Raw genomic sequence first — 27,725 nt, 5'->3', positions numbered from 1 at the left:
ACACACATACACATATGTATATATATATGTGTATGTGTGTGTATATACAAACACACACATATATGTGTGTATATATGTATATGTATATATATACATACACACATACATATATATAATAAAATACATACTAAAATTTGAAATGCTGTTTCAGTATTTTATATATTTAAAAAAAAATCTTTTCAAGATCCTCCTGCCTCAGCCTCCCAAGTACTGAGATTACAAGTATGCACTATCAAACTCAGCTTTTAGAGAGAGAGAGAGAGAGAGAGAGAGAGAGAGAAAGCCGGGCGTGGTGGCGCACGCCTTTAATCCCAGCACTCGGGAGGCAGAGGCAGGCGTATTTCTGAGTTCGAGGCCAGCCTGGTCTACAAAGTGAGTGCCAGGACAGCCAGGGCTACACAGAGAAACCCTGTCTTGAAAAACCAAAAAAAAAAAAAAAGAATATTACTTTAGCCAGGCAGTGGTGGCATTTGCACTTGGAAGGAAGAGGCAGGCAGATTTCTGTGAATTCAAGAGAGCCGGTTCCAAGACAGTCAGGGTTACCCAGAAAAACCCTGTCTTGAAAAGCCAGGGGAAAAAAGAAGATTAATTTAATTTTATTGTATGTACTTATGCACCACATGCATGCAGAAGCTCAGCATGGAGAGGAGAGGTGTGGGACCCTCTAGAACTAGAGGTGCAGACGGTTGTGACTCTGCAGTAAGTGCTATTACTGTTGAACCGTCTCTCCAGTCATAATCTCCAAACCCCCTCTTCTAAACAGGCATTTCTCAGTATTTGGTCGAACGCTGGCCTTAAATTTGGCAATCTTCCTGCCTCGGTCTCCCAAGTGACCTGCTATGTATTCTTCTTCAGAAATAATTACTCAGGTGAATTTATAATAATTATTCTTTTGTTCTCTTTACATTTATCACTGATATATCAATATTCCACTGTGAAGATCCTAGAATTCAAAAGGCCATTCTATTTGTATATAGAGGCTTTCCCTCTGCTTGCTTGCTTGCTTGCTTGCTTTCTTTCTTTCTTTCATTCTGTTTTTTCTACTATGACCACTAGTGAAACCAACAGGCCTTATATTTTGGAGGAAGACTACTAGTAAAGAGCGTAATTAAAAACTCAGCATTATGAAAGACTTATTCAATATGGACATGCAGTTTCCTGAGGCAATCATGCCATCTGCACTCCACTCCCAGAGGCAGTGTAAGATGACAATGTGATTGTAAAATCTGTGATTTGGGCTCCTATTTCTGTGATTGGTAATGGGACCAAGCATTTTCTTGAAGTTTATGGATTATTTGTGCTTTCTCTTCTGTGAAATATCTTTTACTCTCTTTTGCCCATTTATCTATTTGATTGCCTTTTACGTACTAGTACTAATCCTGTTGCAGATATAAATACTATAAGTATCTCCTCTTTACTTTGTGGCCCATGTTCTCGATTATTTATTTATTTATTTATTTATTTATTTATTTATTTATTTATTGACAGGGTTTCTCTGTGTTTTTCTGTGTAGACCTGGCTGTCCTGGAATTCTCTGTAGACCAGGCTAGCCTTGAACTCAAAAATCCACCTGCTTCTGCCTCCCAACAGTACATGGAATGAACAGAAATTCTGGAACAGACAGAAGTAATCAGCTGTTTCCTGTATATGATGTGCTTCCTGTTTGTAGTTCGATGAACTCCTCCTATCCTGCGGTTTTAAGGATATCCTAAAATGTCATACTTTTGCCTTTTTGATAAACATTTAAGTCTTTACTTGACTTGAAACTGGTTTTGAGCATCTGAAATGAGGTACGAATGTCGGGTTCATTGTCTTGGTATTGCTACTGATGCTTACCTTTCCTCATGATCACAATGCCCATTGTATCACGCAATGAGTAGCAAGCGTACGGATTCTGGTAGTTGTGTTTCATCTATAAGTCTGTCCTTCCACAAATGTCACAGCTGCTTAACTAATATGGCTTTATAGTAAACCTTGGTATCTCATCTGGCAAATATTTTGTGCCTTCTATTTCTTTAGAAGCACATTTTGTTACTGTGTGAAACGGGATCTCACTAGGGAGCCCTTCAGCTTGCTGTGTGGTGTCCAGCCTGATCTTGAATGAATAGCAATCCTCCTGCAGATATCTTCTGAGTGCTGGGATTACAACCTCACCTATTTTAGAAATATCTTAGCTATTGCCAGAATTTTGCTTAAATTTTAGAGTGACCTTGATAAATTTCACAAAGATCCCTGAAAGATACTTATTGGAATGTCAACAATTAACAAGTGGATTCAGGGAGAGCCAGGATCTTTGTAACAGTGTCTGATGTTGAGGTTGACCTAGATAGTCTTTAATATTATTCATTCATTAGGAGCTCCTGCAGAAGAGGACTGAACATTTTTGTTGTATTTGTGGCTTTATATTTCATGAATTTTAACTGAGATTTTAAGTGATATGTTTTTCAAGACCGTTTTCCTAAACAATTACTGTAAAGAAGTCTTTTCTGGTGGGATCTGGTAGCACAGGCCTTGAGTCTCAACCCTTGGGAGCCAGAGGCAGAAGGATCTTCTATGAATTCAAGGCCAGGGTGGTCTACATAGCAAGTGGCAGGCAGCAGGGCTACAGAATGAAACCCTGTCTCAAAAATAAGTAAATAAGTTTGAAAAAATAAAACCTTTCCTGAAGTGTTGAGGACTGAACCCAGGGCCTCATGCATGACAGCCAAGTGCTCTAGTCTGGTGGTGCACCCCAGCTGCAAGTGAATTTTATATATTCGATTTTTTTCTTCTTTTTGAGTCAAAGCCTGCCTCTGCCTCCCAAATAAAGGCACTCACCACTAAGCCCTATATGTATGATGTTTGTACTTAGAAATTTTGTTTGGTTTTAAATAATTTAGTAATAAATCTAGGGGGTATTTTGAGCCTTCCAAGTAGACACCTAAGCACTCATGAGTCCTCAAGCCTTTTTATTTTTTTAAGACAGGGTCTCATGTAGCCAAGGCTGGCCTTGAATCTCCCAAGTCTTAGGATTTCAGTGGAAAGCCATCTTGCTCTAGAATTTCTTAAATCCTTTTCTTAACTTTCTGCAATAGCAAGAACTCCCAGCATGGTGCTGAGTGGACACAGTGAAACCAGAGCCCTTGTCCTAAAGTTGATGTTTTAAACATCTTGCCACGACGTATGACATATCACATGAAATGGCTGTGGATCTGCTAAGGATATAGCTTAGTGATTTTTTATCCCCAGCATAGGAGAAGTGGGGACATATCAACAGGAAAAATATCATGTCATTCTACACTGAATTTTGTCCAATTTCCCTCCAATTTCTTGAGATGATGAACCTGTTCATTCTTTCTTATTCTACTAGTACATGATAAATAACATCATCGGCTGTCCCTAAATTCATCAACCTGGCTTTTTAAAAAGCCTATTGATATCTACTTGTGGAATTTTACTGCTCATGAAGGGTGGAGACATCTTATATTTAAATAATGCAAAAGTTAACAGAAGAGATAATGTTAGGTGCTATTTCAATTTTCTGGTTTTACACTGCCATCTTGTGGTACGATGCCACAAATGGCAGTCTGTAGCTTTAAAATCGTAACCAAGGTATTTCACTCTTAAAGAGCATCCATCATTTAGTGATGCTCTTCAGAGAAAGCCAGGGATAAATTCCACCTAAATGACACACTAAAAAGCAGTGGAGATTTTGAGCTCTTCTCATATGCCTGCGGTTCAAGCCTTGGATTAACTGCTGAGAGGCAAGCTCTTCAGACAGGGAATTTCAATTCCAGGTTGGTCATGACTCAACTCTCACTACACACAGTCAAGCAGATGTCAACAGAGAATGCTAATCTCTCTGAGAACAATTATCTCAAGCCTTCCTCAGAAGCACACTGAAGTTCCAGTCTCTCCACTGTTGTCAGTACTCTTTTTCATGCTGGTGAAGTATGGAAGTTTTAGTTTTTAAGGGAATTAGTGAGAGAAGGAAAAGCTTGTTCAAGGGAAGGAAATGTTAGTAACGGCATGAACTGCCTTTGCTCTTACGTGGTATTTTACTCAGAACTGCGACTGTCCTTAGACAGGCCTCAAGATGGACTTACCATTCTGAAACTGTGTCTCTACTCGCAGGTACTGCCGGAGCAGATCCATCACCACAGCCTTCATGTGGCCACGGATGCCACTTCGGTACCTATGAATCAAGACAGAGCAACACCATTAAAGGAACCCAGAGGCCACACTTATTCTCCAGATTGTCCCTGAACTGTTCTCCCACTAAATACAGGGTATACCTATAGCTTATATTTTCAGGTTGAATATTATTAATTTAAATTGTAAAGTGAAAACTAACTTCAGTACAGAGGAAAAGGAATGTAGAAATAGCACCCCCCCATCACACAACCCTGGACTCCATACCCAGATCTAACGGCAGCCTGACTTAGCTCCCACTGCTGAGGAGAAGTGATAGTCATGCTTAAAATGGCTAAGGGACTTTTGAAAAGTTTTAAGTATCTTAAAAGTTGAAAGTGTTCTAGACAGCTTTTTAGTCAAATACCTGGATCCATAAAATAGAAAGAATAAATACCATGTTTGAGTCTCCATTAGGAGAAAAACTAAGCTCATCAACATAACAAATGAAAAGAAAACAATAGAATTTGGGGGCCATAGTAACTGACAGAGTATCATAAAGACAGAAATAATGAATGAGTTCAGTCACAGATCTAAGTAGTAACAAGATGTAACAGACTTTCTGAGAAATAAAGTACTTTCTTTTCTCTGAAAGTCAGATTGAAGTAAATCTTTATGCCCAGTTGAAAACAAAGAAAGCATGAGATCTGGAGACCCACGTGACTACCTCTGCACCAGCTGGACAATGCTCTGGGTGTTCATGAAGAAGACTTCCCGCTCAGATTTCCGGTTCAGTGTAGCTGCATGACTATCTAGGATGTTGGCGATCTAAGGCATAAGAAATAAGAAAAATGAAGCTCCTCCTGCCCACGGGAGCCAGTGCACAAACCTCTGCATCAGCACCACTACCAAAGAGTCTCCTTGGTTACATCATGACAAACCCTGTGTCTGACATGTTGTCAGTACTATTACGTTAGTACAAGTTTAGACACTTGCTAAAGAAGCAAGCACTTTCTAAGCTTTTTTCACTCTTTCCAAGATAGACTAAGGACCACATCATGGAACTAAATTTAGCCAGAGAATGTGATGGGCAAGAAGATGTCTAAGGTCAAAACCCACACCTCACTCCTGGTCCCTTTCTTGCCCACCTTTACTCCCCATGTCACCATGCATTACAGGCAAAGGGCAAAGATGCTGTTGAGGTGGTCGGGAAGTGTCAGGCAAACACATTACCAATATCATGGCTGTCAATCTCACAGAAACACGTCTAATTAGGGGCTCTCCCTGAAAGCACAGTGATATGGAATACATAGTCACAGTGCTTTCCTCACACAGTGTGAGATATTTTATAGGTCACATATAGTAACTCAGATACTGAGGCAGGTTTATGAAGGATTCAATGCTTTCAGTGGTAAAATCACAGACAATAAGGAGTAGCCAAACAGAGAGGCCTCCTAGAGCATGAACTCTAGTGACTGCCGGGGGAAAATGATGACAGTGTTGCCCCATAAATACCTGCTGACTGGGAAACTGACACAGGACTGATGTGATGTTGCTAGCATACTGAGCCATTTCCTTCTTAATAGACTTCTCCACATTGAGGGGGATCCGGCCAGAGACACTGGTCATGATATCTTGCAGCTCTAGCAGAGGCAAGGAGGGGTCTCTCAGAGTCTTCATCAATCTTTCTACCCAGTCTTTTACCTGTGCAGAAAAAAATAATCAAATGGGATGCAAAGGCAACACAATTCCCCAAATAAATCAGATCCCTGAATCTCCTGCACTACAGTGCTGGTGCTTCCTTTAGATTTACATAATGTACGTGAATGTGCACCACATAAGTGAGTGCCTGAGAGCTCCAGATGGTGTTGAACCATGTGCATGCCGGAATCCGTCCTCTTCAGAGGAACAAGTGCTGTAATCCTGAACCATCTCTGCAGCCCCCTGTGCTCACTGTAAAATTGCAGCCTAAGCATCAAATACTATCCCAGTCTGTAGTTCAAAAAGGAATAATCCCAAGCAAATGACAAAATTAATAAACAAGGATTTAAAATGTTAAGTCCAGTCAGGCATGGTGGTACATGCCTTTAATCCTGGCCTTTGGGAGGCAGTGACCAAGGTAGAGTCAGGTCTCTGTGAGTTCAAGGATTGCCTGGGCTACATAATAGTGAGTTTAAGATAGCCAGGGCTACTTAGAGAAACGTGGGGAGATTACAAATCATATAACTTTTTGCTCCTAAAAAAAATTCTTCAAGAGCTGAGGGCGTAGCTCAGTGGTGCAGTGATCACACAAGCATGTTTGTTTGAGGGCCTGGGTTCGATCCCCAGCATCAGAAAGAGTGGGAAAAATCAATCTTAAAAGAGAAAAAAAATTCCTCCTGAGACTGTAAACTCCTCTGGAGAATGAACACATTTGTATATCCCCTCCCCAAGGGAGCAGTTCACACCCTGCTGCTGAAGAAAGGGTCTGGAAGGCAGTATCCATTCATCACATTGACCAGGTTATCCAGGACATAGTGGAAAACTCGATGGAGCTTCTCGCCTCTGAGAGCTGTGCTCTGGATCTGTGGTAGACTGCCCGTGTGAAGCTCAGCCTGTGGTCACAAGAGATCATCGGTCATTACCTTCTACTCTGGGTACAAAAACCACTGCAATTCAGTCACCATCAAAACTGAGACATCCCTTCATGATACACACCTATTTGGAGAAAAGTCAGTGGAAAAAACACTGAGAAGAAGACAGAATCTCGGGCTTATATTGGCTAATGCAAGCTCCAGGCCCACAATTCTGTAGGCACAAATATAAGGCATAAAATTGGGAGGAACAAAAAATGATTAAGAAAACGCTGACATGAAGCTAACCATGGTGGCACACACTTGTAATCCCAAAACTCTGGGAGATAAAAGGCAGGAAGAACAGGAATTCACGATGGAAACAAGGGAAGAACAGGGCCTGGGGAGATGGCTCAGTGGATAAAAGCATTTACTGTACAAGCATTAGAACCTGAGTTCAGACTCCCCAGGACCCACAGATAAACGCTGAGTGCAGCCACACAAAGCACTGTGCTTGCTTGTCGGGGGCAGAGGGGTGAGAAGCAGGACTGCTGGGAATTGCTAGCTACCAGCCTAGCTCCAGGTTCAATAAGAAAACCCTGTCTCCAGGGAATAGGGTAGAGCGTGATAAAGCAGGACACTCAATGCCCTCTTCTGATACACATACATGTGGATAGCACATAAACACACTCTCACACACATGCAAAATAGGACAGGAGGAGGGAAAGGATGGGAGAGGCCGAGGAACCTGCAAACCAAGCACCGCCAAGCTACCGTGTTTTTCACCCTCGAAGCGGTTTTCAGTGCCTTCCTCCTCACCTGTTGAACTTTACTGGGGTTGTCCAGTTGCATTTTGGCTATCACACAGCCAGGGTCAAGTGCTGCTCCAGGTCGCTTGACATAATGGATGCAGCCAGATTCTACAGCTGTTAAAGTCATCACCATCTTCATTACCTGTAATGAAGATGTAAGTTAGAGCCTGATCTCCCTTTACGGACATGAACAGTTTAAAGGTCAGGTTTCTCCTATCTTCTCAATTGGAAAACACTTAATTTAACACCCCAAAATAGAATCTATCAAAATCTCCAGGCAATTGGTAAATTCCTCAGAAGAAAATCTAAGGGCTAATAACAGATACTGACTCCTGGATTGTTTTTAGGTTGTTGTCCGTTTTCACGGATCATTTTGTCCAAAACTCACTCTGAAGCTGAGGATGACACTGAACTCCTGACCCTCCTGCCTCCCACGTGCCTAGCACTTTTCTAACTTTTAAACACATTTTGCTGCTGTTTGAGAATCTGTCTGTCTGTCTGTCTTCGTGATAGCAACATTTTTCACACTTTTCTTTCACCTACCACCAGCCCAGTAAATACACCTTCTAAATCTTTCAGAAACATCTCTTGCAGTGTCTTTGCGCTAGGCCCATTTCAGGTCTAGAGTTCTTTTTAAAATTTACCATGAGATGTCCCTCCATAGCATTTACCGCTGATACAATCCCCCAAACTATCACCCTAGAGACTAAATCTCATCATATCATTTTGTCCAGCTCCTTGAAGACAATTCCCTTCCATAGGAAGCAACTTTACCTGCGCTCACATCAAACTTTAATCTATCCTAGTCAGTTCTAAAGCTCACTACCCTGCTTCGGTGCCTTGGGTTAGGTTAAACACTGTATCCTGTGCGTCCTCACCTGATCTAGCTTTCTGTCTTCATGGGAAGGCCAGGCAAACATCTCTTCTTGTGGGATGTCTTTCCTTACCCCGAACCTTCTCTCTGTTCTTAGACATCATTACTCACCTGCTCTGCTCCCACTTCACCTATCATACTTTCTCTGTGTAGCCAACAGCTAGCATAACATCTGTCACTTAGTACCTTCTCAGCTCTCTATTGCTACTATATTTTTAAAGCTCAATTTTCTTTACTGTCAAAGGAAAATGGTGATTTTTTTAAATTGTTTTTAAAATCTTGGGGTGACAATCCACATGAAATGAACTGATGATCGCTTTTTGTTATTTTCAATCCTAGTCTACCACCATCAATCTACATTCCCTCCCAGGACCCAACAGCCTATTCCCCACCCTGACCTCAATCTCTGCATAGCACTGGCCAGCAAACACATGGCCGCCATCTTCCACAATATACTGGATTAACTTCCCAGCAGACGGTGAGCGCATTACAGATGGGTCATTTTCCTTCTCAAACACACAGGTTTTATTGCCAATTGTGATTCGGTATCTAGAAGATAAGTATAGCAGGCAATCCAATAAAGCACTCAGGTTATAAAAAATTAGAGAAAATGTCAGTCTTAAAAACAACAAAACAAAAACCACACAGAAAGCCGGGCGTGGTGGCGTACACCTTTAATCCCAGCACTTGGGAGCCAGACGCAGGAGGATTTCTGAGTTCGAGGCCAGCCTGATCTACAAAGTGAGTTCCAGGACAGCCAGGGTTATACAGAGACACCCTGTCTCAAAAAGACAAAAAATACCAAAAAAAAAAAAAAAACCCAAAACCAAACCACACAGAAAATACTATCACATATACAATGCAGACATATAATTTTTAAATTACATGTTTATTTTATTTAGTTTACATGTGATTGTACCATGTGTGGGCACGTGCAGTTATGGAGGTCAAGGACAACTTGCAGGAGTGGGTACTGTTCTACCATGTGGGTTCTCAGGGATCAAATTCAGGTGTCAGGCTTGGCAGCAAGGGCCTTATCTAGCTAGCTCTCTTGCTGGCCCTTACTTACAGTTTTAGTATCAATCTTCAGTTAAAAGTCGGAATAAATTATGATTTATTCATATGATGGAATGTACTATAACCATTAAAAACAATAGATATATATATAAAAATACAAAGATAATGATAATATAATAATACCCCTTCCCTCCTTCTCTTCCTCCTATATAGCTCTCTCAATGAAAGGACCTCACTATGTAGTCCAGTCTGGCCTCAGTCCTCTTCAGCCTCCTAAATGCTTAGAGTTACAGGCATAAAATACCAAGCCCAACTATAACTAACACTCATGGAACAATAACTATATTGTAGGCAAGGTTTTAAGCACTTCAAGTGGTTTCAATTCTCACAGCAGTATGGTTGGTGTGATAAACTGAGAGGGGGGAGAGAAAGGAAAGGAAGGGGAGGGAGGGGAAGGGGGAAAGCGAGAGATGCAGGAAGGGCGCTGAGAAGGTACTTCAGTTGGTACAGTGCTTATCTAGCATGAAGAAAGCTCTGGGTTCAACCCCCAGCACCACGTAAACCAGGTGTGGTGTGTGACGTAACCTTAGCACTCAGGTGGTGGAAGCAAGGTCAGAAAGAAGTTCAAGATCACCTCTACACAGCAAGGCCTGAGCTATGGGACTGCGGGTATGTGGGAGGGCAGATGGCTCAGTGGATAAGAACACTTGCTGCTCTTGCAAAGGACTGGAGTTAAATTCCCAGCAACCACATGGTGGCTCACAACTACCCGAAACTCCAATTCCAGGAGATTCAACTCCTTTTGATCTCTGCTGGCTCCTGCACACACACACAGTGCATGTACATATACTCAGGCACACATAAAACAAGTATTGATTTAAAAAAGAAAAAGCACAAATAGTATTTAACAGATATTTATTTGTGGATTATATGTAAAGGAAAAATAGTATGCACCTTTATGTAATTCTTATATACATTACATAAATTCTAATAAATATTCAAGAAACTATCAACTGTGGTCGTTGATTTCGGGGGGAACTTATTTTTCATTGTTCCCCACTTTGGGGTGGTAGAGAAACATGTTTCCTTTCCTTAACAGGGAGAATCTCACTAAGCTCTATATGCTGGCTGGGCTTCATATGCGTGTATGAACTCCTAGGCTCCAGTGAGTCCTTCCCTCAACCTCCCACTTCAGCCTAAGTAGTTGAAAATCTAGAACACAATACCCAACTTGAGACATGTTTATAATTACAAAAGTTTTTGTACTCTTAAATTTTAAGTATATAAAACTTTTTTTGTTGTTCTTAATTGAAAATGAACATGCCAAAAAATAAACAAACAAAAAAGCCCCACCTGGAAAAATCCCAGGAGCTAATGAATAGTGAGAGGAAGAGTTAATCCAACAGCAAACAACCCGGCCTCATCACTCACCTGTCCACCTCTTCCTTCATGTATGTGGTGTAACTGCTGCCGTCATAAGACAAGAGCAGGCCACCATCACTCAGCCGATGCACATCCACTTCCACACACGAGCCATTCATTATCACCACGTAGGAGTTGGGAGACTGCCGAGTCACCTGCAGTAAACAAGAGCCAGAAAGCCAAGCCATGATCCCTTCCCAGCACAGCCTTTCCCTCAGATGCAGCTGTAGCATTTACAGGTACAGGTTAGGACAGCTGTCAGCGAGAGTGATAACGCTAGTGCTGCTTGCCCCTGTCCTGTTGTGGGCAACCAGCGAGTGTCGGCTGCTTTTCTCTGTTCTGGCTGTTCCTTGCCTCTGCATACTTTTGGAAGTATGTCACGGTGAGAAATAACTGGATAGATTTTCATAGAATCACTAAATACTGTCACCAATGGCTATATTATTGCAATCCGTAAACAAAAGTGAACTTTTCTCAGTCTCTCAACCTAAGAAAACTAGTTTTGAAAAAAAAAAAAAGAGAGAGAAGACAGAAACTAAGGTGTAACTTTGGTGGGGATTGCATACCTTAAGTACATATTTGATTCCTTCATAGATAAGTTCAACATCTACTGTGTTCAGAAGTGTGTGAGCAGGAAGGACTTGACCCCTGAAAGAATGACAATATATGACATACATATTTCTATAAAGTTCTAATAGGTTATAAAGAAATCTCAAAGATTATTGATTGTGATATTTCCTGAAATAGTAAGAAAATACCTAGATGATTGTCTGTAAACGATTGATCATATAAATTATGAAAAAATACTGAAATTTCTTTTCTACATTTAATCGTGGTAAGATATACAAACATACAACTTACTGTGTGTAATGAAGAAAGCCTGAGTGTGTGAAGTTCTGACTGAGTGTATGCTATTGACATGAACACAGACTTGCCAAGGGCCCCAGGCCTCAGACTCATGGGAAAATGGTAAAGCCTTCCAAGGGTGAAGCTCAGAGAAATGGCAAAGCCTTCTCCCTCTCTCTCTCTCAGTCCTGGGGCAAATGTTGACAGTGTGTGCAGAACTCCCACCACAGCTTTCTTTCCTCAGACATTTATAGCCTGAAGACTGTTCCCAGAAGATACTGTGCCTACCAAGATGACCTAAGCCTGTATCTCTCCTTGATCTAGCTGCATACCATAAATCCTGCTTCCCTGTTTATCCATGTGTAATAATCCTGCCACTTTGTTCAGCTGTATGCAATAAACCCACCTTTCTGTTCAACTGTATATAATAAACACATCAAGCTTCCGGGAGGCTGCAGTTTCATCATTAAGAGCCCAGTTCACCTGACTCCAGATATTTCCCTAACCATGTATCTGTCTTTGTCTTTATTCCCTCAAGGCTCACTCAGGTCCAAGCCGCCGGAAGCCATACAAGGACACAGCAACTTAATCGTTTTATATGTATAGTAGTATATAGTCTTAAGTCACATCACTGTTCACTCTACTAAACAGTGACTGCATTTATCTAAGTGTCTTCCTAGAACCTGGCAAGTTCTGTTTCTAAGAATTTTGATATTCATGATACCTCTTTTTTTTAAAGATTTATTTATTATTATGTCTAAGTACACTGTAGCTGTCTTCAGACACTCCAGAAGAGGGTGTCAGATCTCATTACAGATGGTTGTGAGTCACTATGTGGTTGCTGGGATTTGAACTCAGGACCTTCGGAAGAGAGCAGTCAGAGCTTTTACCCGCTGAGCCATCTCACCAGCCTTCATGATACCTCTTGATACTAACATCATTCACTTTTTCTTTGTGTGTGTGAGTGGATTATTTCACTTAGTCCAAACCTCAGAGTTCCTCTGTTTCAGCATGTGTTAGAATGTCCTTTAAGGTTTGATAATATCCTGTGATGGATATACAACCACCACTATTTGTTTATCCTATTCATCATGGATATACAGGCTTTTCCTACTGTGCAGTCACTATAAACAGCACTGCCATGAAAATGTAGGCATCTCTCTGAGAATCAGCTTTCAGTTCTTTTGGTATATCCAGAACTACTAGAGCTGGACCACTATAGCAGTTTGATTCTGAATTTTCTGAGGAATTATAATTCTGTCTACCATAGGGGCTGCATTGTTTTACATTCCCGCCAACAGTGCACAGGGATCCCAATGTCTCCATATCCTTGCCAAAACTTATTTTGTGGTTCTTGATCGCAGGCATGAGAGTGAGGTGATAATTCATGAATGTCCTGAATTGCATTTCCCTGATGATCAGTCATGCTGAGCATCTTCTCAAACACATACAAACTATTATAGTCATTAAAAAGAAAGAAGCTTTTCACATAGTGATAAGAAACACTAAAAGATACTATTAAGTGAAAACAAGCCAAGTGAGGAGCAGTTAACTAATGGGCGTGGCAGGCTGTATTTATGCACATATATGCACAAGAACCAAAGAAAGAGACCATGAATCTGAGAGGGTATGGAAGGGGTTGGAGGAGAAAACATGGGAGAAGCTAGATAGAGGAAAGAGAAGGGGGTAACTACAATATTATATTTTAATTAAGGTTTAAATTAAAATTTTAAACCTTTTTAAATTTTTAAATTAAAATTTAATTTTTAAATTAAAATTTAATTTTAAATTCTAAATCTTTTTTAAATTAAATTTTTTAATTAAATTTTAATTTTAAATTCTAAGTCTTTTTTAATATTTTCTATTTGTTTGTTTGTTTGTTTGTTTATTTTATGTATGAGTACACTGTAGCTGTACAGATGGTTTCGAGCCACCATGTGGTTGCTGGGATTTGAACTCAGGACCTTCAGAAGAGCAGACAGTGCTCTTATCTGCTGAGCAATCTCACCAGCCCTAAATCTTAAAAAAGAATAAAATTAGGTTTAAAAAAAAGCAAGAGGAAGCTGGGCGTGGTGGCACGCACCTTTAATCTGAGAACTGGGAGGCAGAAGCAGGACTCTGCAGTTCAAGGCCAGCCTGATCTTCAAAGTGACACAAGGGCTCTATTACACAGAGAAACCCTGTCTTGAAAAACCAAACCAAGAGAAAAAAACTATTATTGTTATTATCATTATTACTAATGAGATAAAAGCAGAAGGTAAGAAATAAACATCACAGGCGTATGCTTAAAGAAACCCATAATGAAGATTGGGTACAGGGAAGGACACTGGATATCAAGAAACAAATTAGTAGATGCTTTTCCACTATGCAACTTTTTGAAATATAGAACTTGTGAATCTATTTATTGATCTTTATGATGAACTTGCTAGGCTTAGTGGTTCATTAACACCTATAGTCCTAACACTTAGTAGAGCTGGTCCTGGTGGTGTGGGTTCAGTAGAGCTGGCAGGCTGACTAACTCAGCTAGCACACAGGCCCAGATCCAGGGCTTTGATTTGGCCTGCCCCAACATCTGCCCAATCTGTGAGCTGTTGAAGCTTGTCAAGGGGGCAGTCCTGCCGAACCAAAGCTGCAGGATCTCAATGACTTGGGATAACTGCAGGATATCCAAGGAGTCAGGTGAGGATCCAGTATTGATAGTGTAGCAGAACCCAGAGGCCTTGAACCAGACCAATGAACATTTGCAAGTAAAGCTGTGTGGGCAGAGGTACACTGTGGCACATCACGGCTTCCACATCGAGATTTTTATAAAATTATTCTTTATTTTTTATTTTCTTTAGAGGGAGAGGGTGAAGGGCAGGAATGGAAGGACTGAGAAATAATTTAAAAAAGAAGAAGGAGGAGGAGAAGGGAAAATGAAAAGGAGGAAAGGGAGGAGGAGGAAGAAGCTGCAGCAGCTACTACAGCTGCCACAGTAGAACATCAGTTTAAGGCCAAGATCCTGTCACAAACAAACAATTTAAGTCAAACTTTGAAAAACCAATAAAACAAGGAGTACTAAAAAGAGGACAGTTGAGTTATTGGTAGCCAGTACAGATGGGTAAAGAGTATGCACATTATGTGTACTGGTCACACACTAAGAAAAACAAATTATGAGGCCAGGAGTGGTGGTGCACACCTTTAGTCCCAGTGTTCTGGAGGCAGAAGCAGGCAGAATTCTGGGAGCTGGAGGCAAGCCTGGTCTCCATAATGAGTCCCAGGACAACAAGGGCTACACAATAAGACCCGTCTGAAAAGACAAAAATAAATAAATAAATAAATAAAAAATAAAACAAATTATGCCATGTATTGTGGAATGTGCCTATAATCCAAGCACTTGTGTGGTACAGGCAGGAGGATTGTGAGTTTAAGGGCAGCCTCAGCTGCACAGTGAGTCTGAGGCCAGCCAAGTCAACAAGAAACTGTCTCAAAATATGCCCTCCCCAAATACTAATTTCAAAACTCGAGTTTACAAGATGAATTAAAAATGGAATGTTGGAACTGGCATAGCCTTCGAGTGAGTGCTTGCTGCTCTTCCTGAGGACCTAAGTGCAGTGTCCAGAGCTCACATGGAGTGGTTCACAACTGGCTTTGAACTCCAGCACAGGAGACCCAGCAGCATCTTCTGGCCTCTGCACACATGCACACACATGTGGCATTTATAAACACATGTAAGTTTTGTTTTGTTTTATTCTTTTTAAAGAACATTAGGTTCAATGGGTTGATACATCTATAATGCCAGCACTCTGGAGTCTGAGGCAAATGGACTCTGGGATAGAACCATCCTGGGCTACTTAGGAATTCAATGCCAACATAAGGAGACTGCTTCAAAACAACACAACACAACAAACAAAAAGAACACTAAAGGATGTGTTAATGCATTTTTACATGCATAGGGAATCCAGTTAACTAGGTTAGAGATGCATGTTGAGGACTGGAAATGAAAAGGAATGGACTGGTGAGGGGGCCAAGGTGTGCAGGAAGTTGAAAGTCATACCTGGGGGTTTAGATTTGAGTCAGAAAGGAAATACAGGCTGCTGAAGGCTTTAGTGCATGAGAGTAACATAGTGAGATGTTTATCACAGGGCTTGAAACCTCAGTTTAATTTTCAAAACTTTGCTTCTTTTCTTCCTTTCAGATACTCTGAAAGGGGGCTGATATAAGTCTAACAACACAGAAGGAAATAAAAGTGCGTGTGGTTAAAATGTGTGGGTGGGATTAGCCCTTGGACCGTTCCCCTAGGGACTTGGGCAGAGATTAGCCTCTGGAATCAACATACAAAATTAGTTCAGCTTCATACATGTCTGACCCTACACTTGAAAGACTTTCAAGGTCATCCTGAATATCAGCCTCAATAGTTTCTTCCTGAAATGCAGTCTAGTTAATTCCAAAGATATTCAGGGTTTACTGGTAGGGAGAAATGGTGGGTTTATATCACCATGCTTTGAGGGGCTCTGCTCAGGAAAGCGTGTTTGGTGCAGCTGGATTTCAGTGTTTGAAAAGCGAGATTAATCTCAGAGCTGAGGAGATCCTTGCTGTAAAGGCACGAGGAGGGTCGGGGTTCAGATTTGCAGCATCTATGGAAAAGCAGGCACAGTGGCATGTATCTAACCCAGCACTGTGGTGATGACCATAGAGGAGGCTGGGGAGTGAAGACAAGCATATCCTGGGAGTTCACTGGCCAGCACACCTAGCTGAATTAGTGAGCTCCAGGCTCAGTGAGAAACTGTGTCTCTAAAAATGAAGTGAGGCCAGATGTATAATTAGTACATGCCTTTAATCCCAGCACTCATGGGGCAGAGGCAGGTGGATCTCTGTGAGTCGGAGGTCAGTGTCTCATAATGAGACCCTGTCTAAAAAAATCAAAAAGGAAAACAGGAACACAAACAAACAAACAAACAAACCAAAACCAGCCAACCCCCCCAAAAAAACCCATAAACATAAAATATAATCAAGAAAGATACCTATTATCAACCTTCGGCTTCCAACCACATGTTTACACATGCAGGTCTACATGCACATACCCACATGAACATTTACATAACAAACACAAACACGCTTACAAAAAAAGAAAAAGTGATCTATTTGACTCTGGTATAAACTATTGCCAACCAGCCCCTCTTTCCTTTGCTACCCGTTCAGGAATAACAAACAACCAGTAGTCATAAAGTGCCTGGAAGCTGCAGAAAAACAAATGGGCCTTTGAGTTATAGTTCTGTACTAAGCCCTGATTGGCTATCATGGAGGCAAGAAGGTAACTTACCTCTCTAAGGAGTGAAGGAAGTTTGAGATGCTGTTCCTCAGGCTCACATCTGCTACATGGAGAGCCCCACACACAACTCCCAACATGGTGTCAGGTCTCTCTGCCTACAAAGAACAGAGGACACATCAAAAGCATGGTCACATGGCACCACAACCACTCTAATAAAATCAAGATCAGGTTTATTATGAAGAAACATTCTTATTTCCATAGTAATTTTTTGGAGCCAAGCATGGTGATATACACCTGTAATCCTAGCATTTGGGAGGTGGAGGCAAGGAAAATCAGGAGTTCAAAGGTCATCCTTGACTACACAGTGAGGTTGAAGCCACTTTTATTTCATTATTTTATTTGCCTGAATGTGTATAAATGCCCCATGCATGTGCCTGGTACCCCTGTAGGTCAGAGGTTCAGCATCAGGTCCCCAGGAGTTACAGGTCACCATGAGCCACCATGTAGATACTGAGAACTGAACTCAGGTTCTCAGGAAGAGCAGTAAGCACTCTTGGAGGACAAGTCATCTGTCCAGCTCCTATGAGACCTTATGAAGCAATAAGAAAGGACTGGGTGTAGATAATGGGCAAGTTATTCAAGAAGACATAAAGCCAATTGTTCTAGTTCTCTCTTATACGTTTCCTTTCTCTCTTCCTTCCTTCCTTTCTTCCTTCCTTCCTTCCTTCCTTCCTTCCTTCCTTCCTTCCTTTCATTATTGGTAGTGGACAAATGCATAAAATATATTGGTAGTAAAACTCACAATGTGAAATTCTACAGCTCTAGAATAGCTGTTTTAACTATAGTTCATTGAGATGTATAAACTTTGGGTCTCGTTAACTGTCACATGAGGTAATTTTTAATTGCAAGGTTTTTTATGATAAACATAAATATTTTAAAAAGAAACAAAAAACAACAAACCAAAAAATCTGTCCATTTACCTTTAGAATTTGAAGAAATTTTTTAAAATAATTTTCCTTCTACTCACTGCAAAATTTTCATTGAGCAAATCAGATTAGCTCAAAAACAGACTTTTATGTATGAAGAAAAAAAAAAGAATCTAAAATACAAAGATTTAATGTGTGTAAATTTATTAAGAAAACAAAATGAAACCAGGCAGTGATGGTGCACATCTTTAAACCCTGCACTTGGGAAGCAGAGGCAGGAGTTCAAGGCCAGCCTGGTTTGCAATGTGTGTTCCAGGACAATCAGGGCTACACAGAGCAGCCCTGTATTAAAGAGAAAAACACCTACTGCCAGCTTGATGACCTGAGCTTGATTCCCAGAACCCAAAGAGTAGAGATGGAGAGATCTGACCCCTGGAAGTTGTCCTTTAACATCCACTTGCGCCACTGCATATACTTCATAATACAATAAATAAATAAAATGCAATAAAAGTGCTTTTTAAAAAAGAAAATGAAGTGTTATATAGTCAAAATGTTGGCCTTTAGCCTTAGATGAATCTAGTAATTTAACCAAATTTATAAAAGAAAGTGAAGCCGCCAGCAGGATAGCTCAGAAGGGTAAGGGTCCCACAAATTGGTCTCTGACATCCACATGTGCTTGCCCCTCTCCCACAAAGACTGTGTAGTATAGATACAAGAACTCTCTTTTGACTTGCGAATGATAGATGATCATTTTAGCAAAATAAGCTACATCCCCGGCCTGAAACAAGAACTTATAAAGTGCTAAAACCAATCTGAATCCTAGATTTTTCCAGGTAATAAGGAGTCATTTACAGTAGAATCAAATCTCATCTGATGTCAAGCCCTGATGATGATAGGAACCTATAAAAAACCAATCCCCAAACAAGAGGAGAAGCACACACCTGCACTTTCTCTGCGATCAGTCTGTCCAGCCAGCCAGTGTCGATTCTGTTCAGCTGAAAGCTTTCTGTCTCCAGCAGTTTGATGAGGTATTCCACTGTAGTTCGAAAGTCACCCCGAATAGACAGCTCCTTCAGTGCTACCACCATATTTCTAGGGGAAGAACAGAAAATATTGTTACAGCAACAAATATTTTGGTGTTTCTCAATCATTTGAAAGAATTGTTTCATTCTTTTTGAGTCTTAGCAGAAGGACAGATAATTCCAAGGACAGATTGAGGGTACAGACGTAAGTCTGCTCATTTTCACAAACTCCAGATAGGAGAGTTTCCAAGAAGTCAGGAAACAAAAGTTGTGATTGATATTACCATAAGAGCACTGGCAAATTGCAAACAATTTGCCGTAAGAGTAGAGACAGACCTACTTTTGATTTTCATCATTCTATTCATTTATTGCTGACTAGCTAGAACCAGGGTGGCACTTATTTTCTATACCTTAACATCTTATTTTATCAATTTATATATAAGTTCTATGTAACAAAACAAACTTAAAAGGTATAATTTAGTAAATTTTGACAAGATTTCCTATCTGCCTTGTTAAAGAAAAAAAAAGAAAGAAAGAAAAACAACAGACTGGAGTTGGCTGACACAGATGCATGCTTCTTTAATTCCCTTCTCTAAGGCCAATGTAATCATACTTGCTCACTTCATAGTATAGTAATTGCTTGTCTTTCTTCCTCTGGATTATAGTACCATGAGAACACAGACTCTATTTGGTCTTTACTGTATTGTCAGGCCCAGCACGGTGGTATCTGTTGACTGTGGCAAATTTATGAGCGACTGGAGAAAAGGAAGAATAAAGCAAACAGACCAAAAAGGAAAATAGGTGCTTTGTTTCGAAAACAGTGCAGCTAAAAAGAGGGCTCGCAGACAGTGAGAGAGGCAAATCTGCCGATAGAAAGGGAATATATAAACTATATGCTTATTGTTCAGGGGATATAGTAGAAACAACATAGATATGTATGGTACTTATATTATGAGAAACGGTGTTGGATGTGTAGGCTAAGACTATTAGAGAGGAAAATCTAACGGCCAATGATAGAGTACAGATTAGATGCCACAAAGAAAGCTCTGAGCTAAAAGAAAAATTTCTGGTACAGTATCAGGAAGCATCTATTGCAGAGACTATTTCAATATGATAAAAGGTGACCTAATTTCTTTTCTTCTATAGAGAAATATACAAGCAGACCAAAAGAAAGTAGTGAGAATTCTGACCAAGGCTTTGGACATATCCTGTAGAATAAATACAATGTCCTGCTTAATCAAGACTGAAACAAAAATGCCAATAGAGGCCAGCCTGGAAACACAAATGAGACAGGGAAAGTGAAGGGGGACTGTCTAAACTACTCAACTCATGTCCCAGTTAAATGAAGCAGCCACATGAAACTTCCACAAGCTGGCTAAACAGGTTAAGGCACCTGCTGCCAAGCCTAATTATCAAAGTTCAATTCCCAGAATCCACACAGTGGAAAAACTGACTCCTGCAGGCTGTAAACACACACACATACAAACACACCCACACACACTCCACATCAGATTATTAAAGCAATATAACGCACTGAGAGGCAACTTTATACATTTTTTTTCTAATAGCACTATAATAATTTTGAAAATTTTCACACATAGTCTTGAATAAATGTAAAGAAGTATAACATACAAAGCACAGGAATAATCAGACCTCATCACTTTTGGAAACACTGTTACAAGCTTAAGAACTGGACTGGAGAAATGGCCGAGCAGTGAAAAGCACTAGCAGCTCTTGCAAAGAACCAGGGCTCAGTTGTCAGCACCTACATGGTAGCTCACAACAATTTATATCTCCGGTTCCAGAGGATCTGACCCCCTCTTCTGCCCTCTGTAGACACCACCATGCATGCGGCTCAAATAAATATATGCAGGGAAATTATTCATACACCTAAAATTTAAAAAATCCTAACAGCAATAACAACAACAAAATCTCTTAAGACTATTAAAGAATACTAAGGGAATACACATTCTGTGTACAGTTCAAAGGTGAAAGGAATACTATTAAATCAGGGGCCTAGGCAACACACCATTAAAGCTTTAACTGACACAGAAAGAGAAGTTTGGAAGTAGCTCAGTAGCAAGTATGCATAAAATCCTGTGTTCAATCTCTAGCACCACAAAGAAAAACAGAAAGGAAGGAAGAAGCAGGAGAGAGAAGAGGAAGTAGGGAGGGAAGGGGAGAGGGAAAGCCAGGAAGGAAGACAGAGTGAGGCAGAGGAACTAATTTTGAATCTAGGACAGATATTTTAAATATATATACTAATAAAAATTACTTCCTAAAGCCCAATTTTTATGCAAGCAAAACTGCTGACTATTTGATGCTTATAATTAACAGAATATTAATATTTAATCTGCCATTTATATTTATATAAACTGTTCCATGCTTTAGAATAATTATTCTCTTTTCATAAGTCAAGTAAGATTTTATTAAATGTCAGGACACCATGGTGATGGTGGTCAGTATCACTGAATATCTGAAAATGCTAGATTATCCCCAGAAATAAAAAATGGTAAGACCTTGGTTCCACAAGGCATGTGTATATCAAAGCAGCATGTAGTATACCCTTAAATATATACTCACGAATATGTGTATGTATACATACATATACGTATATACCTTTGTACATACACATAGATTTTATCTGTCAAATTAGAAAATTTAATGCATATGAGTTGCTCAGAGCTATCTAGTGAACTCACAGGACCTAAGAAGCACTTTATACTATCTATAACTTATCTGATACCAAATTCATGGTCAAGAATCTACCTCTCCCCAGCAATATTACCATCACTGTAAAAACAAAAACAAATCCAACATCAAAGCAAATAACTTCATTTTCAAAAAATAAAATAAAACAAAACCAAAAAGCAAAAACCTTGCGAAGACTCAGAAACAAGCAAATCTGCCAAGCACTACAGAACACAGCATGAATTCAAGTACAAAGTAACATATATTTCTTCCAACAGGTTCTCCACGGCAGCACTTCCACAGCAGATGAAGAATGGCCAATACCTTCACTGAGGATTAGCCCAATTCTATTGAACAAAATGCAGTGAAATGTTATCATACTCACGAGATTGCTTCCTCTCTGTTTTCTCCCCAGGAAAAGCAGTGCCCAAACTGAGAATCAGCAAATTCATGAAGTCCTCCAGCAGCAGCAACACTGAAATAACCCCAAACGTTCTTATTGCTGCGAAAATTAAGTTCCTGAACTGTTCCAGAGCTGGGCTTAAACCCCTGTTAGAGGATGAAGAACAAAAGAGACTACATTTAGTGGCAGGGAAAAGAACATTGATACTTGATGTTCGGGCTCTAGGTTCATTAGGCACAGCTGACCCAAAACCATACAAGCCAAGGTCCAGAGCTACAAGCCACGGATGCTTCCTGAGTGACTTAAGTGAAATTAAAGGGCCAGCGCAGCAACCATTATGTATCTGCTCTCCAAATCTTCTATAAATTTCCCTCTCAAAACCCAGTCCAGGACTTCAAAAGCATGTCCTCAGACACTCGTCTTAACGTTAAACCTTTTAGTGAAGGGTTACCTCATCTGGGTTTTCACTGGTGATCCGAGCAGCAATCACGTGGCCCCTTGGGCAAGGAACATGAGCAGAATTTTCAAAATCAATGGGAGCATCTCCCCAAGGAGATACCCCATACATCATACGAATATCCTTGATCCTAAATAGAGGGATCCCCATGGCAATCTGAAAGGTAATAGAACACATGTCATCTTCCACAGTCCCTTTCCTTAACAGAGGGGAGCTATCAAAATACCAGAGAGTCTTTGCATATTTTGGAATTACTACTAAAGCATTCTACTTTTGTAATCTGCATTCTACAACTATCTAAGTTACATAAAATAAAACTCAATGCTAAGAGTTATTTGCTAGGATCATTCCCCTTTCCTAACATGTCCCCAAATTCCTAATGCAACAGGCATTTTCCTCTGCTGTCATTTCTCCATGGGGGGATGAGAATAAAATTATCTAAAAAAAAAAAAAATCAAGAAGTTCAGATAGGTAAAAACCCTTAACAACATTATAGTTGTCTCTCATGATGTAAACCACTGGAAAGAGTAAATAAATCTCTAGACCCTTACTTGGGTGGCTACTCCTATAAAGGGAGGACAAGAAAACTAACCAAGGAGGGATATGATCAACATGCATAAAAACAGCATAATGAAACCCTGTTTGTTCTGAGACAGGGTCTTACTACATAGTCCTGGCTGGCCTAGAACTTGCTATGCAGACTAGGCTGACCTTAAACTCACAGACATCTGTCTGTCTCTGTCTCTTGAGTGCTGGAATTAAAGGCATGTGCCAGTACTCCTGGAAAAGCCTGTTATTTTATAAAATTAATATGCTCTAATAAGAGTCAGTGAGACAGTTCAACAAAGTCACTCACTGCCAAGGCAAATGACCTGAATTTAATCTCCAGACTCCATGGTGAAAGGAAAGAACCAACTCCCAAAAGTTGTCCTCTACCTTCCAAACACATGCTGTAGTATGCACACCCATATACACAAATAAATGTTTAAAAAAAAAAAGTAAAGAAACCCACAAAACTCTTTTTAGTGGGAACCTGAAAGATGTTCTTATTATATGCCAAAACTAGGTCACATAAGATTATCAGCTAGTTATTTTATCATGTGCTCACAGTCCAAGCTGCTCAGAAGCCTGAGATAAGAAGACTGCTTGAGATTACATGATTAATTTCCATACTAAATTCAGCATCAATATGGTCCCTCTAAAGAGCAGGGACCACCAGGTTGCCTAAGAGGGATGGACCAGCCCAAATTGGAAATAATGCAGATAAAATAATATCAAATATTATCATTTGCTTCTACTATTTACCATACTATTTGTTTCCCAAGCTGGAAGAAGATGATAGAACAATAGCTACCACTTTATATATTATTTTTACAATGTGTACTACTACAGTTCACCTCATCTGGGCTTGTTTCAATAAACAGACTAGAATCAGAAATGGGAGCTAATACCAAAGTTATGGAGCTTACTGTAATTAATAAACAAAGCAAATTGTTCTTTAAATTTTTTATTAATTAAAAAAGTATATGTATAAATGTTTTGCCTACATGTCTGTACAACATGCTCAGTGACTGAAGAGCCAGCAGAGGGCATCAGATCTCCTACAACAGGAGTTACAGATGGCTGTGCACCAAGTAGGCATTGGGGATCAATCTGGGACCTCTGGAAGAGCAGCCAATACTCTTAACAAAAGAGCCATCTTTCCAGCCCAAAAGCAGACTGATTTTAAAGTTTCTTCTCAAAACAGTTTATTGGCTGTGTTTATATGGAAGATATAGTACAACTGTTTAGTTTGAATAACATCAGAAAACTAACCCATACCACATAACCTGTATTTATGAGAAATAAAGGCTCTTGCTTATTTGTACTTTTCTTGAAATTCCCTAAGCTATAACTTGAGTCCAGGTCAGGGTGACTTACCTGGAGCTGTGCTGCAGGAAGATTGACATCAGCCACCATCTCTGTACAAGGATGTTCAACCTGTAGCCGAGGGTTCAGTTCCAAAAAGTAGAAGCTTCCATCCTGGCTGTACAAGTATTCCACAGTCCCAGCGCTCACATAACCAACCATTTTGGCAAGTTTCACTGCACACTTAAAGAAGATCAGAGACTATGAGTCTGCCACTTGTCCAGCCATTGCATCACTGTAACTACATACAGCTAGCTGTCAACTACTCGGTGCTTAGATAAGCCACCCAAAATTCTGACCCACATTCAAGAAAATCATACCCATTCTGATTACTATATAATGTCCTGAGATAACAAACTCAGTGACAAAGTGGGAGAAAAGAGTGTTTTCACATCAGATCACAAGCAGTCTCCCATTAGACCAGAGGGCACAGAGGCAAAACAAAGATGGGAGTGAATTCTTCACTGACTCCTAGTTTCCAGGATTCCCAAAATGTTCATGTTCTTAGAAAGACTGTTACCAGCTAGGGATTGGGTTTCTAATCTCTTATGTAGCTAGTGACTAATCTCTTATAGGGACCATGTCTTCACCAACAGGATTCAAGCACTGGCAAGTGAGATGTATAACAAATCAGATTTCAACCATGCAGATGAGAACATGTAGTTAAGAATGGCAAATCAAAATAGGGTCACTGAATTTCTTGGATCTTCTTATTATATATAGCAATTTAATATGTATCCTAACCAGAATGGTCATTTGGAACTGCAGATGGAATGATGCTATTCTGAAAATTAAAATCTGTTATATGCTAGTTTAACAATAAGGTAAAGGTGAACAAGGAAACATACGGCAGATAGGAAAGCTGGGGGGTGAGCTCCTTGTTACAAAAGGACACATTTAATAGATTATTTCCTACAGAATGAAGTGCTTGCTCCATATTAACTAACTATAAAAAAATGTTATGGACTATGGCTGTAGATTAGTGGACAGAGTGCTTGCCTACCATGCCCAAGGCTCTGGGTTCAATCCCTACTGCCACACAAACCAGGTGGGGTGACACATACCTTGAAAGAGGTGAAGGTGAGGGAGGAGGATCAGGGTTCAAAACTATCCTCAGCTACATACAGAGTTTGAGTGCAGCCTAAGATACATAAAAAACTATTCATCTAAAAGAAATTACTACATCTGATTATTCCAACTTGAAGCTGAGTATAAGTAAACAGTCCAGAAGGTTACTAAACAATTGAGAGAATTACATTTCTGAACACAAGGCCACAAGCCTGGCCTTAAAAATATGTGACTAAAGTCTGAAGTAACAGTTGTATTTCTAATCCCTCATCAGTGGGAATCAGGCTATAAAACTTCCCCCAAAGGAGGCAGCCTGAAAACCCATGTTACAGAAACAAAATCGGGAAGAACTTGGCCCAGTATCAACTCAGGTGTCTTATAGGGCAGTGGCAAAGGAGCTGACTTCCTATGAGCAGCCAGGTCTAACTGAGAAAGTACTCGCCTATGGACTAGGGAGAGCACAACTCCTACACAGAGAGCTGTTAGTGTCTGTGGGACAATGATTCCAAACAGGAATTCTGATTTCATTCTATCATTGCAGAAAAGGTATACATCTAAGAAGAGACAAAGAAAGACTTTCTTTCAAATCACTGGCCCATGAACAAAAAGGAACGTACCTCATGTACAGATTTTCATGAACCTAGAGACCCTTAGCCAGGCAGTGGTGGTGCATGCCTTTAATCCCAGCACTAGGGAGGCAGAGGCAGGTGGATTTCTGAGTTCGAGGCCAGCCTGGTCTACAGAGTGAGCTCCAGGACAGCCAGGGCTACACAGAGAAACCCTGTCTCAACCCCACCACCACCAAAAAAGGACCTAGAGACCCTTGATCTGAGATGTGTATCTTGCAGCACTAGGTGACTGTGGTGACTTCAGTCTGCTTTTCTTAGAGAAAAGCCACATGTATTCTCAGCCTGAACTAACAAACAAGAAATAGATAGCAAGAACAGACTGAGGCACAGGTTACTCCAGGCCCTCCAACACTTTCCTTCATCTTTTGAGGGAAGAATTTCTCAAATCTCAGCTGGCACATGGCCATCCAACTAGTGACTCTAACTCCTAACAATTGCTGTTCTGAGTTATGATGAAATTGTGTGTAGAGGAATGTGAGAAGTGTCTGTGTGACTTATGTACCATGTAATTATTTGCCTGACTTCTAAATACCCATCCACCCTGGCTAACACGGAACATAATCTTGCAGGATGCTTCGTAATCAGAATTCTGATGCCACACAATATCAAAGGTTAGCAAACCTTTTTGGTGACTGACCAAAGTAGTTATTTTCAACTTTGTGGACTACAGTCTCTGTCATTGCTATTCAGATATTTCACTATTGCAATAACACAGTCAAATATAAAATTTAAGTTAAACAGCATAGTTGTGGTCCACTAAAATTTTATTTACAAAATAAACCAGCAGGATTTGGCCTATGAGCTATAGTTTGCTAAACCCTACTTAGGAGGGGGAAGAGGTCTCTGGTACAAGCCTATATCTGAACTAGAATGAAAGAGATCATTAGAAAGTTACACCTCACTTAAACTACTGTATTTGAGGAATTCCTATTATAGTAGGTGAGGAGTGAAAATAAGAAATAGAAAATATTTCTAAGACAGAATATAGTTTTATTTGTTTAAAATTAAAAATGATGGAAATTGAATCATTAATGATATGGAGAGTAAACCATTGTGATGGTTTGAATATGCTTGGCCCAGGGAGTGGCAGTATTGGGAGGTGTGGCCTTGTTGGAGTAGTTGTGTTACTGTGGGCATGGGCTTAAGACCCTCATCCTAGCTGCCTGGAAGCCACTATTCTGCTAGCAACCTTCAGATGAAGATGAGGAACTCTCAGCTCCTCCTGCACCATGCCTGCCTGGATGCTGCCATGTTCCCACCTTGGTGATAATGGACTGAACCTCTTAACCTGTAAATCAGCCCCAATTAAATGTTGTCCTGTATAAAACTTGCCTTGGTCATGGTGTCTGTTCACAGCAATAAAACCCTAACTAAGACAGCCATTCTTCCAGAAAAAAACAAAAGTATATTCACTTCCCTAAGTACAACTATTGCCAAGGCACACTTCATGACAAAAGAAATTCTTTATTCCAAAGTATGAAACATTTAAGCACACAGATACCTAGAGGGAATTGTAAGCAGATAATGAATTTGAATAAATCAGCTAAAGATAGCCGGTGTGGTGGCGCACGCCTTTAATCCCAGCACTCGAGAAGCAGAGGCAGGCGGATTTCTGAGTTCAAGGCCAGCCTGGTCTACAAAGTGAGTTCCAGGACATCTAGGGCTACACAGAGAAACCCTGTCTCGAAAAACCAAAAACAAACAAACAATCAGCTAAAGATAACTTCTTTTTAGACA

General features: G+C 40.3%; 1 protein-coding gene across 9 annotated transcripts in view; it reads right to left on the bottom strand.

Moving 5' to 3' along the window:
• Acaca (acetyl-CoA carboxylase alpha) overlaps positions 1-27,725 on the bottom strand; it is a 271,901-nt gene that overhangs the window by 131,307 nt on the left and 112,869 nt on the right. For all 9 annotated transcript variants that reach the window (XM_029483172.1, XM_029483174.1, XM_029483176.1 and 6 more), the window contains 13 exons: positions 24,304-24,474; positions 22,378-22,539; positions 21,909-22,072; positions 18,752-18,902; positions 16,936-17,039; positions 11,354-11,435; positions 10,797-10,942; positions 8,747-8,897; positions 7,482-7,616; positions 6,558-6,704; positions 5,626-5,814; positions 4,838-4,938; positions 4,086-4,174 (listed from right to left, as the gene is read on the bottom strand). In XM_029483172.1, coding sequence (XP_029339032.1) covers positions 4,086-4,174; positions 4,838-4,938; positions 5,626-5,814; positions 6,558-6,704; positions 7,482-7,616; positions 8,747-8,897; positions 10,797-10,942; positions 11,354-11,435; positions 16,936-17,039; positions 18,752-18,902; positions 21,909-22,072; positions 22,378-22,539; positions 24,304-24,474 — 1,792 coding nt within the window. The remainder of the gene's footprint in view (positions 1-4,085; positions 4,175-4,837; positions 4,939-5,625; positions 5,815-6,557; positions 6,705-7,481; positions 7,617-8,746; positions 8,898-10,796; positions 10,943-11,353; positions 11,436-16,935; positions 17,040-18,751; positions 18,903-21,908; positions 22,073-22,377; positions 22,540-24,303; positions 24,475-27,725) is intronic.

This window comes from Mus caroli, chromosome 11, assembly GCF_900094665.2.
Source record: "Mus caroli chromosome 11, CAROLI_EIJ_v1.1, whole genome shotgun sequence".
Classification (NCBI taxonomy): Eukaryota; Metazoa; Chordata; class Mammalia; order Rodentia; family Muridae; genus Mus; species Mus caroli.
Note: the sequence above shows the minus strand (reverse complement) of the source record. Positions and strands in the feature narration are given on the sequence as shown.